Source organism: Corvus kubaryi, unplaced genomic scaffold, assembly GCF_017639235.1.
Source record: "Corvus kubaryi isolate FWS band 111438036 unplaced genomic scaffold, C.kubaryi_AGA036_p1.0 78, whole genome shotgun sequence".
Classification (NCBI taxonomy): Eukaryota; Metazoa; Chordata; class Aves; order Passeriformes; family Corvidae; genus Corvus; species Corvus kubaryi.
The window spans coordinates 8,738,408-8,753,879 of NW_024582065.1; the positions used below are offsets into that span (position 1 = coordinate 8,738,408).

At 49.6% G+C, this 15,472-nt stretch overlaps 1 protein-coding gene across 13 annotated transcripts in view; it reads left to right on the forward strand.

Moving 5' to 3' along the window:
* Window positions 1–15,472, forward strand: part of LOC121676365 (DAB2 interacting protein) — a 163,924-nt gene that overhangs the window by 118,622 nt on the left and 29,830 nt on the right. For 12 of the 13 annotated variants that reach the window (XM_042052765.1, XM_042052766.1, XM_042052767.1 and 9 more), the window contains 3 exons: window positions 5,940–6,093; window positions 11,550–11,648; window positions 13,799–14,353. In XM_042052765.1, the coding sequence (XP_041908699.1) occupies window positions 5,940–6,093; window positions 11,550–11,648; window positions 13,799–14,353 (808 nt within the window). Of the gene's footprint in view, window positions 1–192; window positions 280–5,939; window positions 6,094–11,549; window positions 11,649–13,798; window positions 14,354–15,472 lie in introns of those variants that run through there. The other variant, XM_042052772.1, reaches the window with a different exon arrangement.

Sequence of the window (15,472 nt, forward strand, 5' to 3'; positions counted from 1 at the left end):
GGCCGCCGCGCTGGAGGGACGGGCGCTGACAGCCGCTCCCGGCCGGTCCGGCCCGGCCCGGGGATGCTCGGCCGCGCTCCGTCCCTCGTTCCCGTGCGTTCGCGGTTTGTTTTCATCCTTGGCGGCGTTTCATCATCCGTGGCCGGGCTCGGCAGCCGCGCTGTGGAGATGGGCCTTGCGGCTCCATTTCCGTGTGGTTGGACCAGGAGGACACATCCTGCCTCGCCTTCGCCGCCTTGTCCAGATTCCGCCTCCAGACTGATGTTACGCAAAATTTAGGTGATAGAAATCAAACCCTTTATCCCCACCCTGCTCCCCCGTGGAAGATGGGAGCACCCCGGGAGTTCTCCCGTGAGTGCTGGCAGGGAGCAGGGGGGCTCTGGCTCGGTCCCTGCGTCCCGGTTTTGCTTCTGCTGTCATGGACGCGCCCCAGGTGTTTTTTGAGGCCCTACGGTCCCTGCTCGCTCCAAAGGCTGGTGCTGTGGGAATGACTTGTTCCCAGGGCTGTGCTGTGGCTCGGGCTCCAAATTAGAGTGTTGGATCTGTCACTGCTGTTTGCATCAGATGTCCCCAGATATGGTACTATTAAGGCTGGTTTAGGCTGATGTGATAAAAGGGGTTTTTTTAATGTAAGTGTTGATTTCTGTTAAAAGTGACATGTTAATGCCATTCTGCTTATGGGGAAGGAGCTCCTTGAAAACATTTTTGATGACTGAAGTTCAGGTATATTTCTGATCACCTTTTGCATCCTGCTTCTGATGCCCTTTCCTTGCTTTTGCAGTTCCTCTCCTCTTGCACGTCACAAATGCTATCGGTGTCCTTGCTGGTTGTCCTGTGCTGGGCTTGCAGGCTGCCCCTGACAAACTTTGCAGTGGCACATTATTAATACCCACACTCGGGTGAATGTCACAGGTTAAAATCATCCTTCAGGTTTGCTCTGGCAAAAACAACATTTGGAATCTGGTATAAGCTGACAGAGTCCTTTTGAATGTAATTAATCCTGCTGCCGGTTGAAACTGAGAACAGTCTAAAAACAAGGGCAGGCATTAATAAGTTTAATTACATGTCCTTTGTGTTGCTCAGGGAAGGTGTTACGTTAGTGAGGGCAACCTGTAATGCCGGGTTCCCATCATGAGTGTGCTGAGCAGTGTTTCCCAGGCAGAGATCAGCAGCTGGACTTCAGGGAACGGCAGGAGAAAGTTCAGGGTAGCAGAACATGGAGAAGGGTTTGCTGCTGCGTGCTGAGACTTCATCCTCACGTCCTCTCCTACAGGAAAAAAAACATTCCTCATCTTCTGGAAGCCTGCGAGTTCTCTTGTGTGCTGTTGGTGGTGGTTATTCCCACAACATCGCTTTCATATTTATTTGTTACATTGAAGCAGGATGAGGCACAGGGGAGGAAGGGATGAGAACTCCCAGCACTGGTCGCGAGGTCAGCGGGAAGTTGGTCCCCGGCGGGGGGGTCACTCAGGCGCTGCTGAAACCTGGGGAGAGCTGCTGTGGAGGAGAGTGGGAAGCAAATCAGAGCAGTCTGGGCTCTGCAGAGCGTGGTCCCAGAGCAAACCAGCAGCAGTGAGGCTCAGGAGGGACAGTGGCACAGGGCAGAGCTCCCAGATGGAGCTGGCAGAGGATGGTGGGTGATTTACTCCCATCTGCGACTGCTAAAATCCTTCTCCCATCTGATGTTGCAAATCAATTTACTGGAGTTGTGCACTTTGTACTCAGTCATAACAAACCCCTAATCCCCGGGCTGGAGACAGATTTAGATTCTGTCTATGCTGCATGTGGATCTGCCAGGCTGCTCGGCTGTGCTTGGGCGCGGAGGACCCCCTGCAGCGGGCGAGTGCTGGGGAGGGGGTCAGGGCTGCCCTAAAGAACCAGCTCACTGCTGGGCACAGAAAAGAACTGTCAGCCTCAAAAAGCTGCACACAGGGAATCTTTCCTGGCCAGGAGACGTGTCACAGAGTCAAACCTGTAATTTGGGAGATCAAATCCCTCTGACACTGGGGAAGCATGCACGCTGCCAGCTCTGCAGCTGATGTCAATGGGACGTCTTAGGACCTGGACTTCCTTCAGAATTCCCCAGTCTGTTCAGAGCAGAATAGCAGGAGATTTAAGAAAGGCTCTTCATTTTTAACTCCCATGTTTCAGTGTTAGGTTTTGTGTCTGCTCCATCCCTATGCAGCCACCCACCAGGTTCCCTGTTTGTTTCTGTCTCTTGAGAAAAATCAGGAACGTTTGCATCATAAAACCACAGGAGCAGCAGCCAGGTGGTTTCAAGCAGGTGAGGCTCTGAAATGAGGACTGACAGAGTTGCCTGTTTGCAGCACTGTTTGCTGCCTCCATTGCTTAAAATCCAGCCCTGGAGTTGGGTGAGGAGAGGATGGATTGTCCCTCCATGCTTGTTTTTCCAAGTCTTCCCTACAGTGCATGTGGTCCTGGTTGGATTTGGTGATACTCGAGTGGCTGTGGAGGCAGAGGGGATACATCCCTTCACGTGGTAACGTTTTATGACTTTTATTATTTAGCACAACAATCCTCTCTCATTGCTCTTGGGCAGCAGAGCTCTTTCTTTAATAACCAGAGACTGGCTGCTGCTCCGCAGGACTTGCCAGGTCAGTGCCGGTAGCAGTAATGTTATTTCTCTTTAGAACTAATGTGGTCTTTCATGAGATTTTTTCCTCCCCCCTTCATTTCAACTGAACTTTAAGCAAGTAGAAAGGGATTAAAAAAAGGCCCTTGGCAAAAAGAACTAAATGTGCTGTTTGGAAAGAGGGTTCCCGCTGTGAGATGGCTCTGGGCAGCTGGCTGTTCCCAGCGTATTAAAACAAAGGTGTAGGATTGGAATTAGATCAGCTGATGTAAACCAGGACAGGACCTGGAATATGCAGTGAGTTATTGGAGCAAGAGATCAGATGGCCCTACAGGCAGCATCTTCAGAGTGATGGTGGGGGGATGAATGTGAACAGAGTACCTCTGTCATCTTGGAAGTGTGTGATAACCATCAGCAAATGGTGTTCCAGGTGCGTTTGGCTGTTCGGGATGGCTCATGGAACAGCACAGGTCTGCAGGGACTCAGGTGTCCCAGTCACTGTGGGTGCTGCTCTCGGGCTCAGGAAAGCAGCTTTGGCCTTTTCTTACTGCTGGTACAAGGGGAGGTCTGTGGGAGCAGCGATGGGGACTGGCAAACGTTTCTCAGTGAATGGGCTCCTGCCACAAATGCCGTGTCACCGAGGGACGCGAGTGCTCTCTGCCCTGGAACAGGGATTAAAGTGAAAGGACCTTGTGTCCTTTGGAGATGGGAGGGTGGAACAGAGATGGGACAGAGCCCTGGGAGAGGGCTCTGCTCGTCCTGCCCTGCCAGGGCTGCTGTGGCAGAGAGATCCTCATCCCTGCTGCTGAGATTTCCAACAGCTCTAATTAATGACATCTCCCCACTTAGCTCTTGATACACAGACAGATGCTGGGTTTTAGGGCTGGTTTGAGACCTGCAGCACTCGCCCTGCACAGAGCAGCATCTGGTGAGAAATGTGGCTGCTGCTGACCTGGGCTGGATCCAAGCGGGCGCTCAGGAGTGAGAGATGTCGTGGGAGCAGGTCCTGCTGAGGCAAGGACCTGACAAATAACCTCCCTAAAAGAGTCCTGTTCATTTTAGGATTCCCAGAGGCATTCAGCAGAGCATGGAGGGATAGAAATACACATTTGCTGAATCTGGTGAGAGTGTAATATGTCCTGAGAAACTCCCCCTTGGTAATTCTTCGTATTGCACATCTGCACTCCCACCCGTGGCCATCCAGCTGCAGTAGTTTTAAATGAAAAATAGATTTGTTTTGTTTTAATTTTTAGAAAAATTCTTAGGCCAGCATGAAGCGATGCAGCTCAGTAATGTACTGAGTTGTGGGTTTATTTTATCAGTATTTATATTTGTCTACACAAGAATGCAAGTCTCAGATTGGTTATTTACCTTTTCTAATTTCATCTGTAAAATGTGGACATAAGAGTTACCATAAATGCCTCAATTCTGGGCTTGCCTGGGCTGGGTGAGCAGTCTGTATTGTCAGTTCTTGAGCTGCTGGATATTAGTTCTGCACTCAGCATCCAGAGGTAACTTGATCTGTCTGCCTGTATTAGAGTTAATTTACAGTATCATTCAGAGGAAAAGGATAGGGACCCTTTTCTGTGAAAATAGTGTAAAATTGCCACAAAGTACTGGGAAATGACTGTGCTGGGTTCCTAAAGATCAATTTACTCACCACAGAGATGTGGGGTGAGTGGGCAGTTGAGAGGATGGCTAATGGCATGGAGAGCCTTTGCTGGGAACCCAGGGCTCCTGATCCAGCACAGGGCTGTGCCAACCCCAACAGGGCTTTCAGCACCTGAGGGCTGGGGGTTGTCCCCTCAGAAACCCTGTGCTGGTGGCTGTTCTGCAGATGTTTTACTGATGTCACCACAGCTGGTCCTGGTTGGCGCCCCAGTAGGTGCAGGGAAGTGTCCCAGAGCCCTCCCCAGCGTGTCCCCAGGCTGGGTGGCCCTGGTGAGGAGGGGTGGCCCTGGCACTCAGAGCTGTGCGCGGAGCAGCTCAGGCAGGGAACCAGCCACAGGCGGTTCCGTTATCATCTGGGGCTTCATCCATGGCCTGAATCTTAATGGCAAATCTAGAGAAGCACCTGTCTATCTGCTGCTGCTGTTTGTCTGAGAATCTCCTTGGGCTGTTTTCTGGATCCAGCCTGGCGTGTGATTCACTGGAAGTGATGAATTTTGCATGCACTGTTGACATTTCTCTCTGTTTTGGTCAGCTTTATTCTGGAGAACAACAAAACTCGATGCACACATCAGAGCAAGCTGGGAGTATACTGGGAGCATTGTTGTTTGGCTCATGAAAGACCATGCTGAGAATATGACAAACCCCCTTATTGCTGTCCTTCCATGCCTTTGGAGAAGGCGTCACACTCCCTTTGTGGACAGGGACCCTTGGTCTCTTTGGGAGCCCCCAAAGTGCTTGCCAGAGGTTTTAAAGGTCAGAGTTACCGGGATCAGAGCTCTGGTGTAGGAACATCTGACATGGTGCAGGCTATAGAGAAGGCAGCTGCTCCCTTTGCTCTCAAGTTATTTTTTCCCTTGCCACTTTATGGGTTTGCTGTGTTTTCCCTGGGAGTACTTAACTATCTTTCTTTTTTTTTTTTTTTTCACCCCTTGAGCTCTCTGGTTTTGCTTTAAGAGTTACAGCACCATTGATTGTATTGGCTGTCTCAAAAATGGTGCTCTGCTCGCTGTCTGTGGGCTCCCCGCTGCTAAATGCTGCCAGTGGGACTCCAGAGCATTTAGATCAATCAATAGGGCTATCACAGCCTTATTTTCCACACTGTCCCCATCCCAGGGATACGTGTGACAATCAGAGAGAGCATACGAGCCCAAGGGTTGTTGGTGACAGAGTGTGAATCTACACAGGGGTGTTTCAGTGAGGTTCTGGCACCATCAGAGCTCAGCACCAGGTGCTGCAGACCTGGTGGTGCTGATGAGGCAGCAGTGGGTGCTGGGGCCAGCTTGGCTCCAATGCACCCACCCTGCAACACCCCACACCTGGGAAGTCTCGTTTAGGAGCACCCCACACCTGGGAAGTCTCCCTCAGCACATGTGGTGGCCATTTAGAGTTTGATTCAGTTGTTCAGAGACCCACAGTGTGCAAACCTCTAAATAATTGACTCTTGACTGCATTGGAGTTGGGAAAAAATGTTTTATTGCTCATAGTGACGGTCATGGAACCTTTAGAGTAAAAATTACAAATGGGACAGTGTAGCAGGCCCTGTTTTTCAGGGCCCTTAGTTATTTCATGACAAAACATTCCTGGGAACATTGGGCAGTTGTTGCTAGCGGATGTTGCTAACAAATTTCTCTGGGAAGGAGAGCATCCACTGACACAGTTAACATTTTTCCTCCAGATCCCATCTAATGCCGAGGCTGAAAGAATCGCGCTCCCACGAGTCCTTGCTCAGTCCCAGTAGTGCTGTTGAGGCTCTGGATCTCAGTATGGAGGAGGAAGTGGTCATCAAGCCAGTCCACAGTAGCATCCTGGGCCAAGACTACTGCTTTGAGGTAAGGAGCTGTGCGGGGCTGTTCCTGCTGTGCCGTGGGGCCGGCTGGGGAGCCAGGTGTGGGCTGGCATCTGGGGTCTGGCTGTTACCAAACATTGCTGCTCAGAATTGCTACACAGAGACCATTTCATAGGCAGAAAATTGCTCCCATCTTTCCAAGGAGGATCATATCCACACAATCAGAGCAATGAGCTCCTTGTAAGCGCTGTCGCAGCAGAGCTGCTGGCACAGGTGCTGCACTGCTTAGGGCTGGGTATCAGCAGAGCATAAATTTGTTTATGCTCCTACAGTTTATGTTCATAGAGATATTGGAAAGTGCTAATCCCTACTCAGTGTTCCCAAAGACATACATGTGGTCACAGAGCCAGCCTGCTGCTGTCAGTGGGAGTGTGGAGGACTTTGTCTAGAAAACTGAAGCTTCCCTTGTTTGGGTAAATAGAAAAATCTGTGAGTATTTGAGATTACTTTGACATCTGTTATGGCATGTGGTAAGGTCTGTGCTAGCAGGAGGGAGTAGGACATGCACAACCCAGGCTGTAGCTGGATAATTCAATGCAGTATATCTTGGGAATCATTTGTCCTGAATTGTGGATGGCAAAGTGTTATTGCTTGTGGCAGTGGCTAGGTACAGAACTGGGAAATGGTTTTCTTACTGTAATAAGGTGGTGAATGTTTGTGTTTCTGTGAAGAGAAGGTAACACCTGCTTGTGCTTGGACACAGAGAAGTGGGTAAATGGTGTATCCATGCTTGGATTGTGCTGTAGGAGTGACAGGGCTGCAGGCTGCCCTTGGATGGGCAGGGCTGGATGAGAACACATGTCAGTGTTCAAGAGCAGTCAGACTGGAAAGATGAAGATATTTTTCTTTACTGAAATTAGCACATTTTGAAGTAAATGAGTTAAAAGATCCATTTCTTAAAATATAAGCAGGTAACATGAAAACAGCCTTACAAAGAAATAGCCCCGAACATAAACTCTCTAGTGGGCTGAGATATAAATTTTGCAGTGCTGTTCATTCTTTGTGGAATTGAGCAAGTGCAATGGGTCAGGAGGGGAACAGTCCTGTAAATTATGTGTCCTCTATTACATTCCACTCAAGAAAGATAAAATGAAGCTGGATGGAAAATAGATGTGACATCCATAATATAAGAGTTGTTTACCAGTTCTGTTCAGCCCACAAGAGGAGAGGGAGGGATATGAACAGAACTTGTAGAAAGCTGAGTGAGAGGGAAATTACACAAGTCATGCACTTGGAAGGAGGAAGAAAATTTTGGGGTTAAGTGAGAAGTCACACTGTAAAAAAAGAATGTGTTAATTGCTGTTCTGCAAACCCTGCAGAGGAGAGGAAGAATTCCAGGAAACAACAGGGATATTGATTTGTCACTGGTGGCTGCTCACCAGCAAGCTCCAGCGGGAGGGACCGAGGTGAGAGCTAAGTGGCACTTTGTGTCAATGCCTTGGTCTCGTGTCTCCTGAGAGCCTCTTCCAAGCTGGGAGTGAGGTCAGCACTGGAATGAGTTTGCAGATCTCCGGGGATCCCTGGTGGGGGCCAGGCAGTGACTACAGCCCACAGCACTCAGGTACCAGTGATGGACACAAAGGAGCTCAGCAGATGTCCTGGAAAAACAGCCCTGACCAAGAAATGCCAAGTGAGAAGGCCCTGCCAGGATCACAGGGATGAGGGGAACCCAGGTGTTTTCTGTGCAGTGGATTGGGAAGGTGCTGCAGTTGGTGGTGGTGCCTCATCCCTGCCCGTTGTGGCTGTTGTGGACCTGCTCCCTGGGGAGATCTGTTGGGAACAGGCAGGGCTGCTGCCTCCAGCTGAGAAGCAAAGCTGTTGCTGGGCAGTGCCAGCCTTGCACAATCCTTCACCACCTTCTCCCAGAGGTGGGGTGGCCGGGCAGGGACAGTGCCTCGGGAGCTGTTCCCATCCCCAGCTGGCTGGTGGCCATCAGGGCTCACCTGACGCAGCTCCTCCCCTGCCAGAGCTGCCTCGTGGCCCGGGGAGCAGGCCAGGAAGATCTGACACGGCTGCAGATGGAGGAGAGCGGGTTCGGAGAGGAGCTGGCAGCGCACCCAGACGGAGACAAAAGCGAGAGGTGCCAAAGCCATCTGCAGTGGAAAACAACCAAGTGGCTCGTTGGGAGGCAGCTGGTGGATGAAGGTGCAGGGAATTGTTCCTCCCTTTTATCTCCACCACCCTGCATTAAGACGTGCTCGGCCCTGCTCCCCTCAGCTCTGCCAGGGAGCATGGTCAGCACCAGGGCAGGGCTTTTCCACAGGCTGCATTTGGCTTTTTCTGCTTACCAAGTTTTGTGAAACTTGCTTTTTTCTCACTTGCTGAGTACTTGGCAGTCAGTATTTGCTTGTTTCCTTCACTGATTTTTTTTTTTTTTTTTTAAATTACTCAGCATCATCTTCTTTCTCCTTGTAAGACTCCTCCGTCAGCAAATCATCCCGTGCCACTGCACATGCTGCGTGTGCTAAATATACAGTGGGCATCTCAGCCAGCGCCAGAGGCTCAGAGCCCAGGCTCCCAGAGCCTGTTCCTGGCCCTGCTCTTTGGGGGGTCCTGGGCCAGGCAGGGCCATTAGGGCTGAGGGGCTCTCTTAGGTCTTGGCAGACCAAAGCCTTGTCCTGTTGCACAGCTCATGCCTTAGCTGTCCCAGGACACAGCTGGGGGAAAGACAAACTGTGGTTGCTCCAATACAGCTGAGCCTGTTGCCTCATCCTGGCCTTGCCTCAGCAAGGGAGAATTTAGTGGAGCTAAATTTAGCAGCACTAAATTTGATCCAGCTGTGCAAACGTTGGCCATTGCTCGCGTGGCCCTTCGAATGCCTGGAGCTGCTGCGGGGCTGGGGGTGCAGCTGAGCCCTGACTGGGCCTTGGAAAATCCTCTGGACACTGAGTGAAGCACCTCCAGTAGCTCAGTTATCATCCTCTGTTACTCCATGCATGTCCCTCCAGGTGAAGCCTGTAGCCTGTACCTTAAGAGTGTCTTAAAAAGACAAGATTTTATCTGACTAAAGAGATCACCCATCCAAGGACTGGGGATAATGAATAAGTAACATTTCAGAAATTAATGAGTTTTATTAATTGAGTTTATCCTGTACATTAACAGTATTCCAGCATATCCAAAATCTTGATGAGACCAGAATACTCTCTTTATAAAGATAATTAATATCTCATAAAGATCATTAATGCCATATGATATTTAAGTCAGAACTCAAAGCTGGGATGTGATTGCAGATCTGGGGAAAATTACATTTTTGGTCACACATGGTAGATGTGACCTTCAGCTCCCATCAGACCAAGACACACTTCATATCTGGCACACGATTTCCCCCTTCTCTCACTTCAGGATGACAGTTACAGGTTTTTTAGGTTTTGAAAGATTAATTAATTTATAATTGGTTTAAAATTGAATGACGAATTTGGCCATGATAATTCATGTGTTTACTTAAGTGTGGCAAGAAAATACATTGGATATCCAACCTAACAGATAGCTGGTGAAAAACTGACATTGACTGAACAGATTCAGAAGAACAGCTGAATTACATGGTTACTTATTTGGACATGATCCTCTCTGCAGTTGTGGGATCCATGTGTGTCACCAAGGAGAACTCATCTTTAAGAGATCATCTTGCAACAGCAACCAAAGAAATCTTAATTCTCCTTTATGGAGGAGCTTCCAAGTTTCCTTCTCTAGATCCGAGAACATTTTCAAATGCAGTTGTACACCAAACTCCGTCAAAACCAAAGAGCTAAACAAAAAGCTGGGTGAGGAATGGCCAGTGGACTACTGGTGTAGTTTACTGAAAGGTGGATTGTGGTGGGAGATTTTGAAGAAGTTGGAAATACTCCGGCGAAAGGATGCTGGAAAGATCGCACTGCTGTGCCTGCTAGTACAGAGTCTGTTCCTGGAACTCCAGGAGAGCTTGTGCTCAGCAGAATGTATTTTACAGCCAGAGTATAGAAGTGTGCAAGGACAGGGAGAGTGTCTGTCTGAAGGGGAAAGCCTCTGGAATATCAAGGGTTGGAAGATTCTTTGCGTTTTTATATAAAGACAGAACAGGCCTCTTCTCATTCTGCCCTGGTCTATGTTCAAAGGAAGGGATGTGTTCAACTTATCACTGAGGTTCGCTAATGACAAATCTTAGCGAGTGCCAGCTCTTCTGTAAGAACAGGTTGGGCTTCTGGGAGATACATGAAATTAAAGGAGATTGTGTCTCCCAGAAGCTGATAACCCAGTGCACAGTGTGTAAACACAAACACTGGGAGATGATAAAGCACTCACAAATAACTCTGCAGGTTGAGACTGGCGGAAATGAAGCTCAGAGGGGAGTTATTTAAAGTACCAGGTCCATTCAGCCTCCCAGCAGAGCTGTACAGGGAGAATATTGCTGGACAAAAGCAAATGCAAAGGGCAGAGAGCTGGAGCCACATTCCTGGTGGTCAGGACTAGCAGGTGTGGAGGGGAGGGCAGCTTGGGGAGTATCTGTGTGTGAGGAGAAGGTGCAGGGAGCTATTGGCTTTGATGCCAAGGAAGTTTGGCATGGGGGCATAGGAAGAAAATTTGGTGCCTGTCATTCTGGGCTGCCCGGCAGTGGTGCTTCCATGGGCTCAGCAGGGCTGAGTTTCCTTGGGATAGCAGGAAGGCGATGAGGAATAAGAGGCACTTGCACCTCTGAAAATGTCCCTGCTGTGAGTGTGCTTTTTAAACCCTGGCTATGAACTCCCAATGGCCAAAGTCACACACACGCTGCAGAAAATCCCTTGGGATGATCCTGGAAGCATGAGAGGTGAGAGGAGGGCTCAGCAGCACTTCCCAGCCGTGCCCAGGTTGGGAAGCCCCCCTGGTTCTCCCCAGCTGGGGATGGCTGCTGTGAGCTGGGAGTGCCCCTGGCTGGGCCATGAGCTGCTATGAGCTGTACCATGGCCAGGACTGGGGTGTACAGACCTGTCCCCATGTTCTTCACAGCAAGGGCTCCAGAAGCAGCAGGACACAAAGGGGGAAGGTGGGAAGCCTTTCTGAGCCTGATGTTCTGCTGGAAACAAGGAATGGGTTGTTACTGTCACAGGCTTTGGGCTGAGCCTGGAGGAATGCCAAGTAACCACTCAGAGTTCCAATTTATCTTTAGTTCATCTAAGGATTTGCACTCTCTCAGTTGTGGAACTTGGTGGTTTAAAGCATCACATGCATGGGGCCCATTATCTAGTGTTTTCTGGTGTGGAAGAGAAGAAGTAATTGGAATTTGCTTCTATGATTATTTCTGTGACATACAGAGTTGTCCTGTTTTTCTGCCAGCCTTAGGGGCTGTTGCTTCATGCTTGGGTAAAGCTGTTTACTTTAAAAAAAAAATAAAATCCACTAGCATCTTCCCTAAGTCCCCCTCTCCCCCCAGACCACACTCTGCAGTGTGCTGGTCAAGACATAATCCTGTTCCTTTCCCTGTAGGTGACAACTTCATCAGGAAGTAAGTGCTTCTCGTGTCGTTCGGCAGCAGAGCGAGATAAATGGATGGAGAACCTGCGGCGTGCCGTGCACCCCAACAAGGTAGTGGCTGTGAGGAATTGCCTCTGCTCTAGTTCAGTTCCTCGTTATTACATTTTATATCCCAGTGCATGGGAGCAGCAGGGGACGTATTGTCATTGGAGTGAGTAAGTGGCACTCTGGGTCAGCCTTTTTCCATACTGCTTTCTTCCACAATTATATTTACAGACAAGCGCCAATTATTCCTTCCCCTCTTTTCTCAGCACATGCTGCTTCAGCTCTTGCTAAGAATTGGTCAGACCTGAAGAATCTTCAGTGTTGCTGTTACTGATGGTATTTGCCACTTCCATAGGACTTTCACCTCCCAAAAGCCATGGGACAGATGTCAGGTAGCTGCCAGCAAAGTCACAAGACTGAATAGTCTGAAGAGTTCACGTGTCGGCTCCTGACACAGAGTCTGCTCTAGTGATGCAGGAGCTCAGATGTCCATTTTCCAGAGGCAGCAGTGGAATGTAGCTTTCCCTTCTCCAGCCAGCTGAGGTGCAAAATCATCTCCTGGGATTAACAGAACAACTCCTTCTCTTCACTAGAACACAGGGATGCCCAATATGCATTTTTATGGCCCACTAAGACTAAGTACATCCTAAAATAAACGTACAGCTGCTTCTTCCCTGCTGTGCTGGAGTTGGCTGCAAAGATTGGTCAGGATTAATGCAGGATTCCACAGCTGATGGGCTCAACCAAGTCTTTTTCTGCTGGTCAGACAAGACACAAATGATGGGATCCTGTGAACTCCTCCTGGCTGTGCACACAAATTCAGTCCAGGCCTGGTGGGCTCTAAAGGGGCCCTCAGTCTCAGAATTTGTTGTTCCCAGCACAGTGCCAAATGTCAGGGTGAAGGATTTCCTTCAATATCAGGGTGTGAGCAGCGGAGGGGAGAGGTGGCCTTCTGCCTCTGGCAGCGTGTTCCTCTAGTGTAGTTCAGTGGCTCCAGTGCTTTCCAAGGGCTTTTCCTGGTAGTCCTGACATGAGAGAGCTGCGTAAGGTTTGTGTGGTCACACTTAGCATGAGAGACCTCCGGGGAATGGGAGTTGGGGCTGGGCATTTCACGATGCCTTCAAGGTGCAGCGGTGAGTGGAAATCCATTTGGAAGTGTTTCCATCATCTCAAAACCTGCAGTAACTGATGGCTGACTTTCCATCTTTGTTTGAGTTCATAGACAATAAACTCACAGTATCTGACTTGGTATTTCTGTCAGGAATTCAGTGTTCTTGTGCAGTTCCTGTGTGTACTTCCTGAACCTACAGTACCCCATTGTGGACTTCCAGCAGAAATATTCCTGTCCAGACTCCTGGGCTGAGCAGAGTAAGCCGTGGCTGCTGTTTCAGTGAGGGGTTTCCAAACAAAACAGGTTTTGCAGAATCCCAGCAGTGGTGCAGCTGCCAGTGCTTTATCTTTGGAGCCACTCCTGCAGCAAATGCCCCTGGATGTTCTTCCAGGATGAGGTCAGCATCACGAGGGAGTTCTGAAAGATCCACAGTATTCTTGGCTCTGTTATTGTTTAAAAAATATCCAAGGCAGATTTGTCTCTCTGAATTGTCATGATTCTCCCATGGGACTCTCTCCCTCATGATTCCTCTCAGTGTTTAACTTGGGTGCTCTGGACTTCTGCCCTAAAATAGGGTGAGGTTTTACAGTTATTTCCCTGCCATAGGTGGTGGCATTCCCACGTGGATGAGGTGATCCCTGGGTGTGTGTTCAGGTCCCTCTGTGTTGCTGTGTTACAGTAAATATGAACTCAGTGCTGCTGTAGAGCAGCTCTACTGGAAAAGGAGGAGGCTATGAGATATCTGTAACAGCTTCTGCTTTGTGGGAACCATTCAGGACCAGTGAGGTTCTTTCAGATTCTTCGGAGACCCTCTTGGCAGGGAATGGGAAATGGTGCATTTATGATTTGGAGGGGTTTTATCTCCCTTGTTCCTTATATTAATTGGCACCAACAGACATGGAGAGCACGATGATATTTTGGAAAATTAACATAAGTAGTGTTATTATGCAAATTCTTGAGAGCCAGTATTTCCTTAAAATAAAGTGTAATTAAGCCTCTGCTCATTTAGCACATCCGAAATAATTAATTCATATCTCCCATTTTGTTGTGCTTGGCTTTGTGGGGGTTTTTTATTGACCTTTTTTTCTTTGCATCTTTTTTTCAGGACAACAGCAGAAGGGTAGAGAATATGTTAAAGTTATGGATTATTGAAGCCAAGGACCTGCCAGCTAAGAAAAAGTACTTGTGTGAATTATGCCTGGATGACGTTCTTTATGCACGAACTACCTGTAAATTGAAAACTGATAATGTCTTTTGGGGGGAGCACTTTGAATTTAATAACCTCCCATCACTCAAAAACATTACTGTGCACTTATACAAAGAGACTGACAAGAAGAAGAAGAAGGACAAGACCAACTTCATCGGGCAGGTGAACATCCCCGTGAGCTCGGTGACGGGCCGGCAGTTCGTGGAGAAATGGTACCCAGTGGTGAGCCCCAACCCCAGCAAGGGCAAGTCCCCAGGGCCCATGATCCGCATCAAGTCCCGCTACCAGAGCATGAGCATCCTTCCCATGGAGATGTACAAGGAGTTTGCTGAGTACATCACCAACAATTACATGGTGCTGTGCTCGGTGCTGGAGCCCTCGCTGAGCGTGAAGAACAAGGAGGAGATGGCGTCGGCGCTGGTGCACATCCTGCAGAGCACGGGCAAGGCGAAGGTAGGACCCTCTGCCATCAGTAGTGTCCCACCAGACACTATTGGAAGCAGACTCTGGGGCTGGGTTGGGAAAACTCCTCGTCCGTTGGGCCATCATTAATGTGCTTTGTTTTTCTTTGATTGCAAACAAGTTGGTAGCACACACAGCACAAGTTGCTTAATTAGCAGAGAGGTTGGTGGGACCACGAGACACCAACTGAGCCACTTTCCTTCACTTTTCTCCTTCTGGAGGCTCAGGGGTCAGGCTCTCTCTGTACTATAAACAGGCACAGTTGTGAAAGTAAGCAAGAAGGCAGTTTTCCAGGATGGAATGTAAGCAGTGCTGGCCTGAGCTGAGCAGCCTGTGTGTGCTGGGTATTCCTGGGGAACCCAGCAGGATCTGTGCTCTGCTCCCTCTGCACTGAGTGCCCTGCACAGTGGGAGCTGAATGGGAGCAAGCAGCCTCTCCAAAATTCCAGAGCAAAGTGTCTGCAGGCACACATGTCTCTGGATCAGCTCTTGGTCTTCAGGGTCTGTCCTACTGCTTTTGGAAGGGGGTCTAGGGGAGCTCCCATGGCAGTGCTCATTGGAGGTTGATGCCACTGACTTGCACATGGTGGAAGTTCAGCCTTTGTGGACCACTTTGAGCCTCCTTCCTGGTTGGGAATCGCCTGCCAGGTCTGGGGAAGAAGGAGGCCAGGAGGAGGCAGAGTGGGAGTTACTTCAGGTTGTGATCCGTGAGGGAGCAGGCAGGGTGGGCAGAGCTGGAATGCCCTTCCTTGCTGAGGTCCCCAGCACAGAGGGCAGGGAGTGACCCCCGCTGCAGAGCATCCTCCATGCCTGGTGGCCTGGCACAGTGGGCCTGGCACAGCCACGGCGGGCAGTGCCTGCGGCAGGGCTGCAGGAGTTAAAGCATCACTGTTTTTCTCTGTTACCATCTTCCTGCACTCTGCAGGGGAGAACTGGGGAAGGGCAAGATGTCCAAAGCTTTTGCAGTGCTGAGGAGACATGAGCTCCTCACCTGAGGGGGAATCACAGGGCTCTGCTTCTTTGGCAGCTGCCGCTGCTGCCGGGGCCCATGGCTGGGCTCGTGGATTAGGTTTAGTTACCATCTGTCAGACAGAGAAGTGGCTTGGCCTCC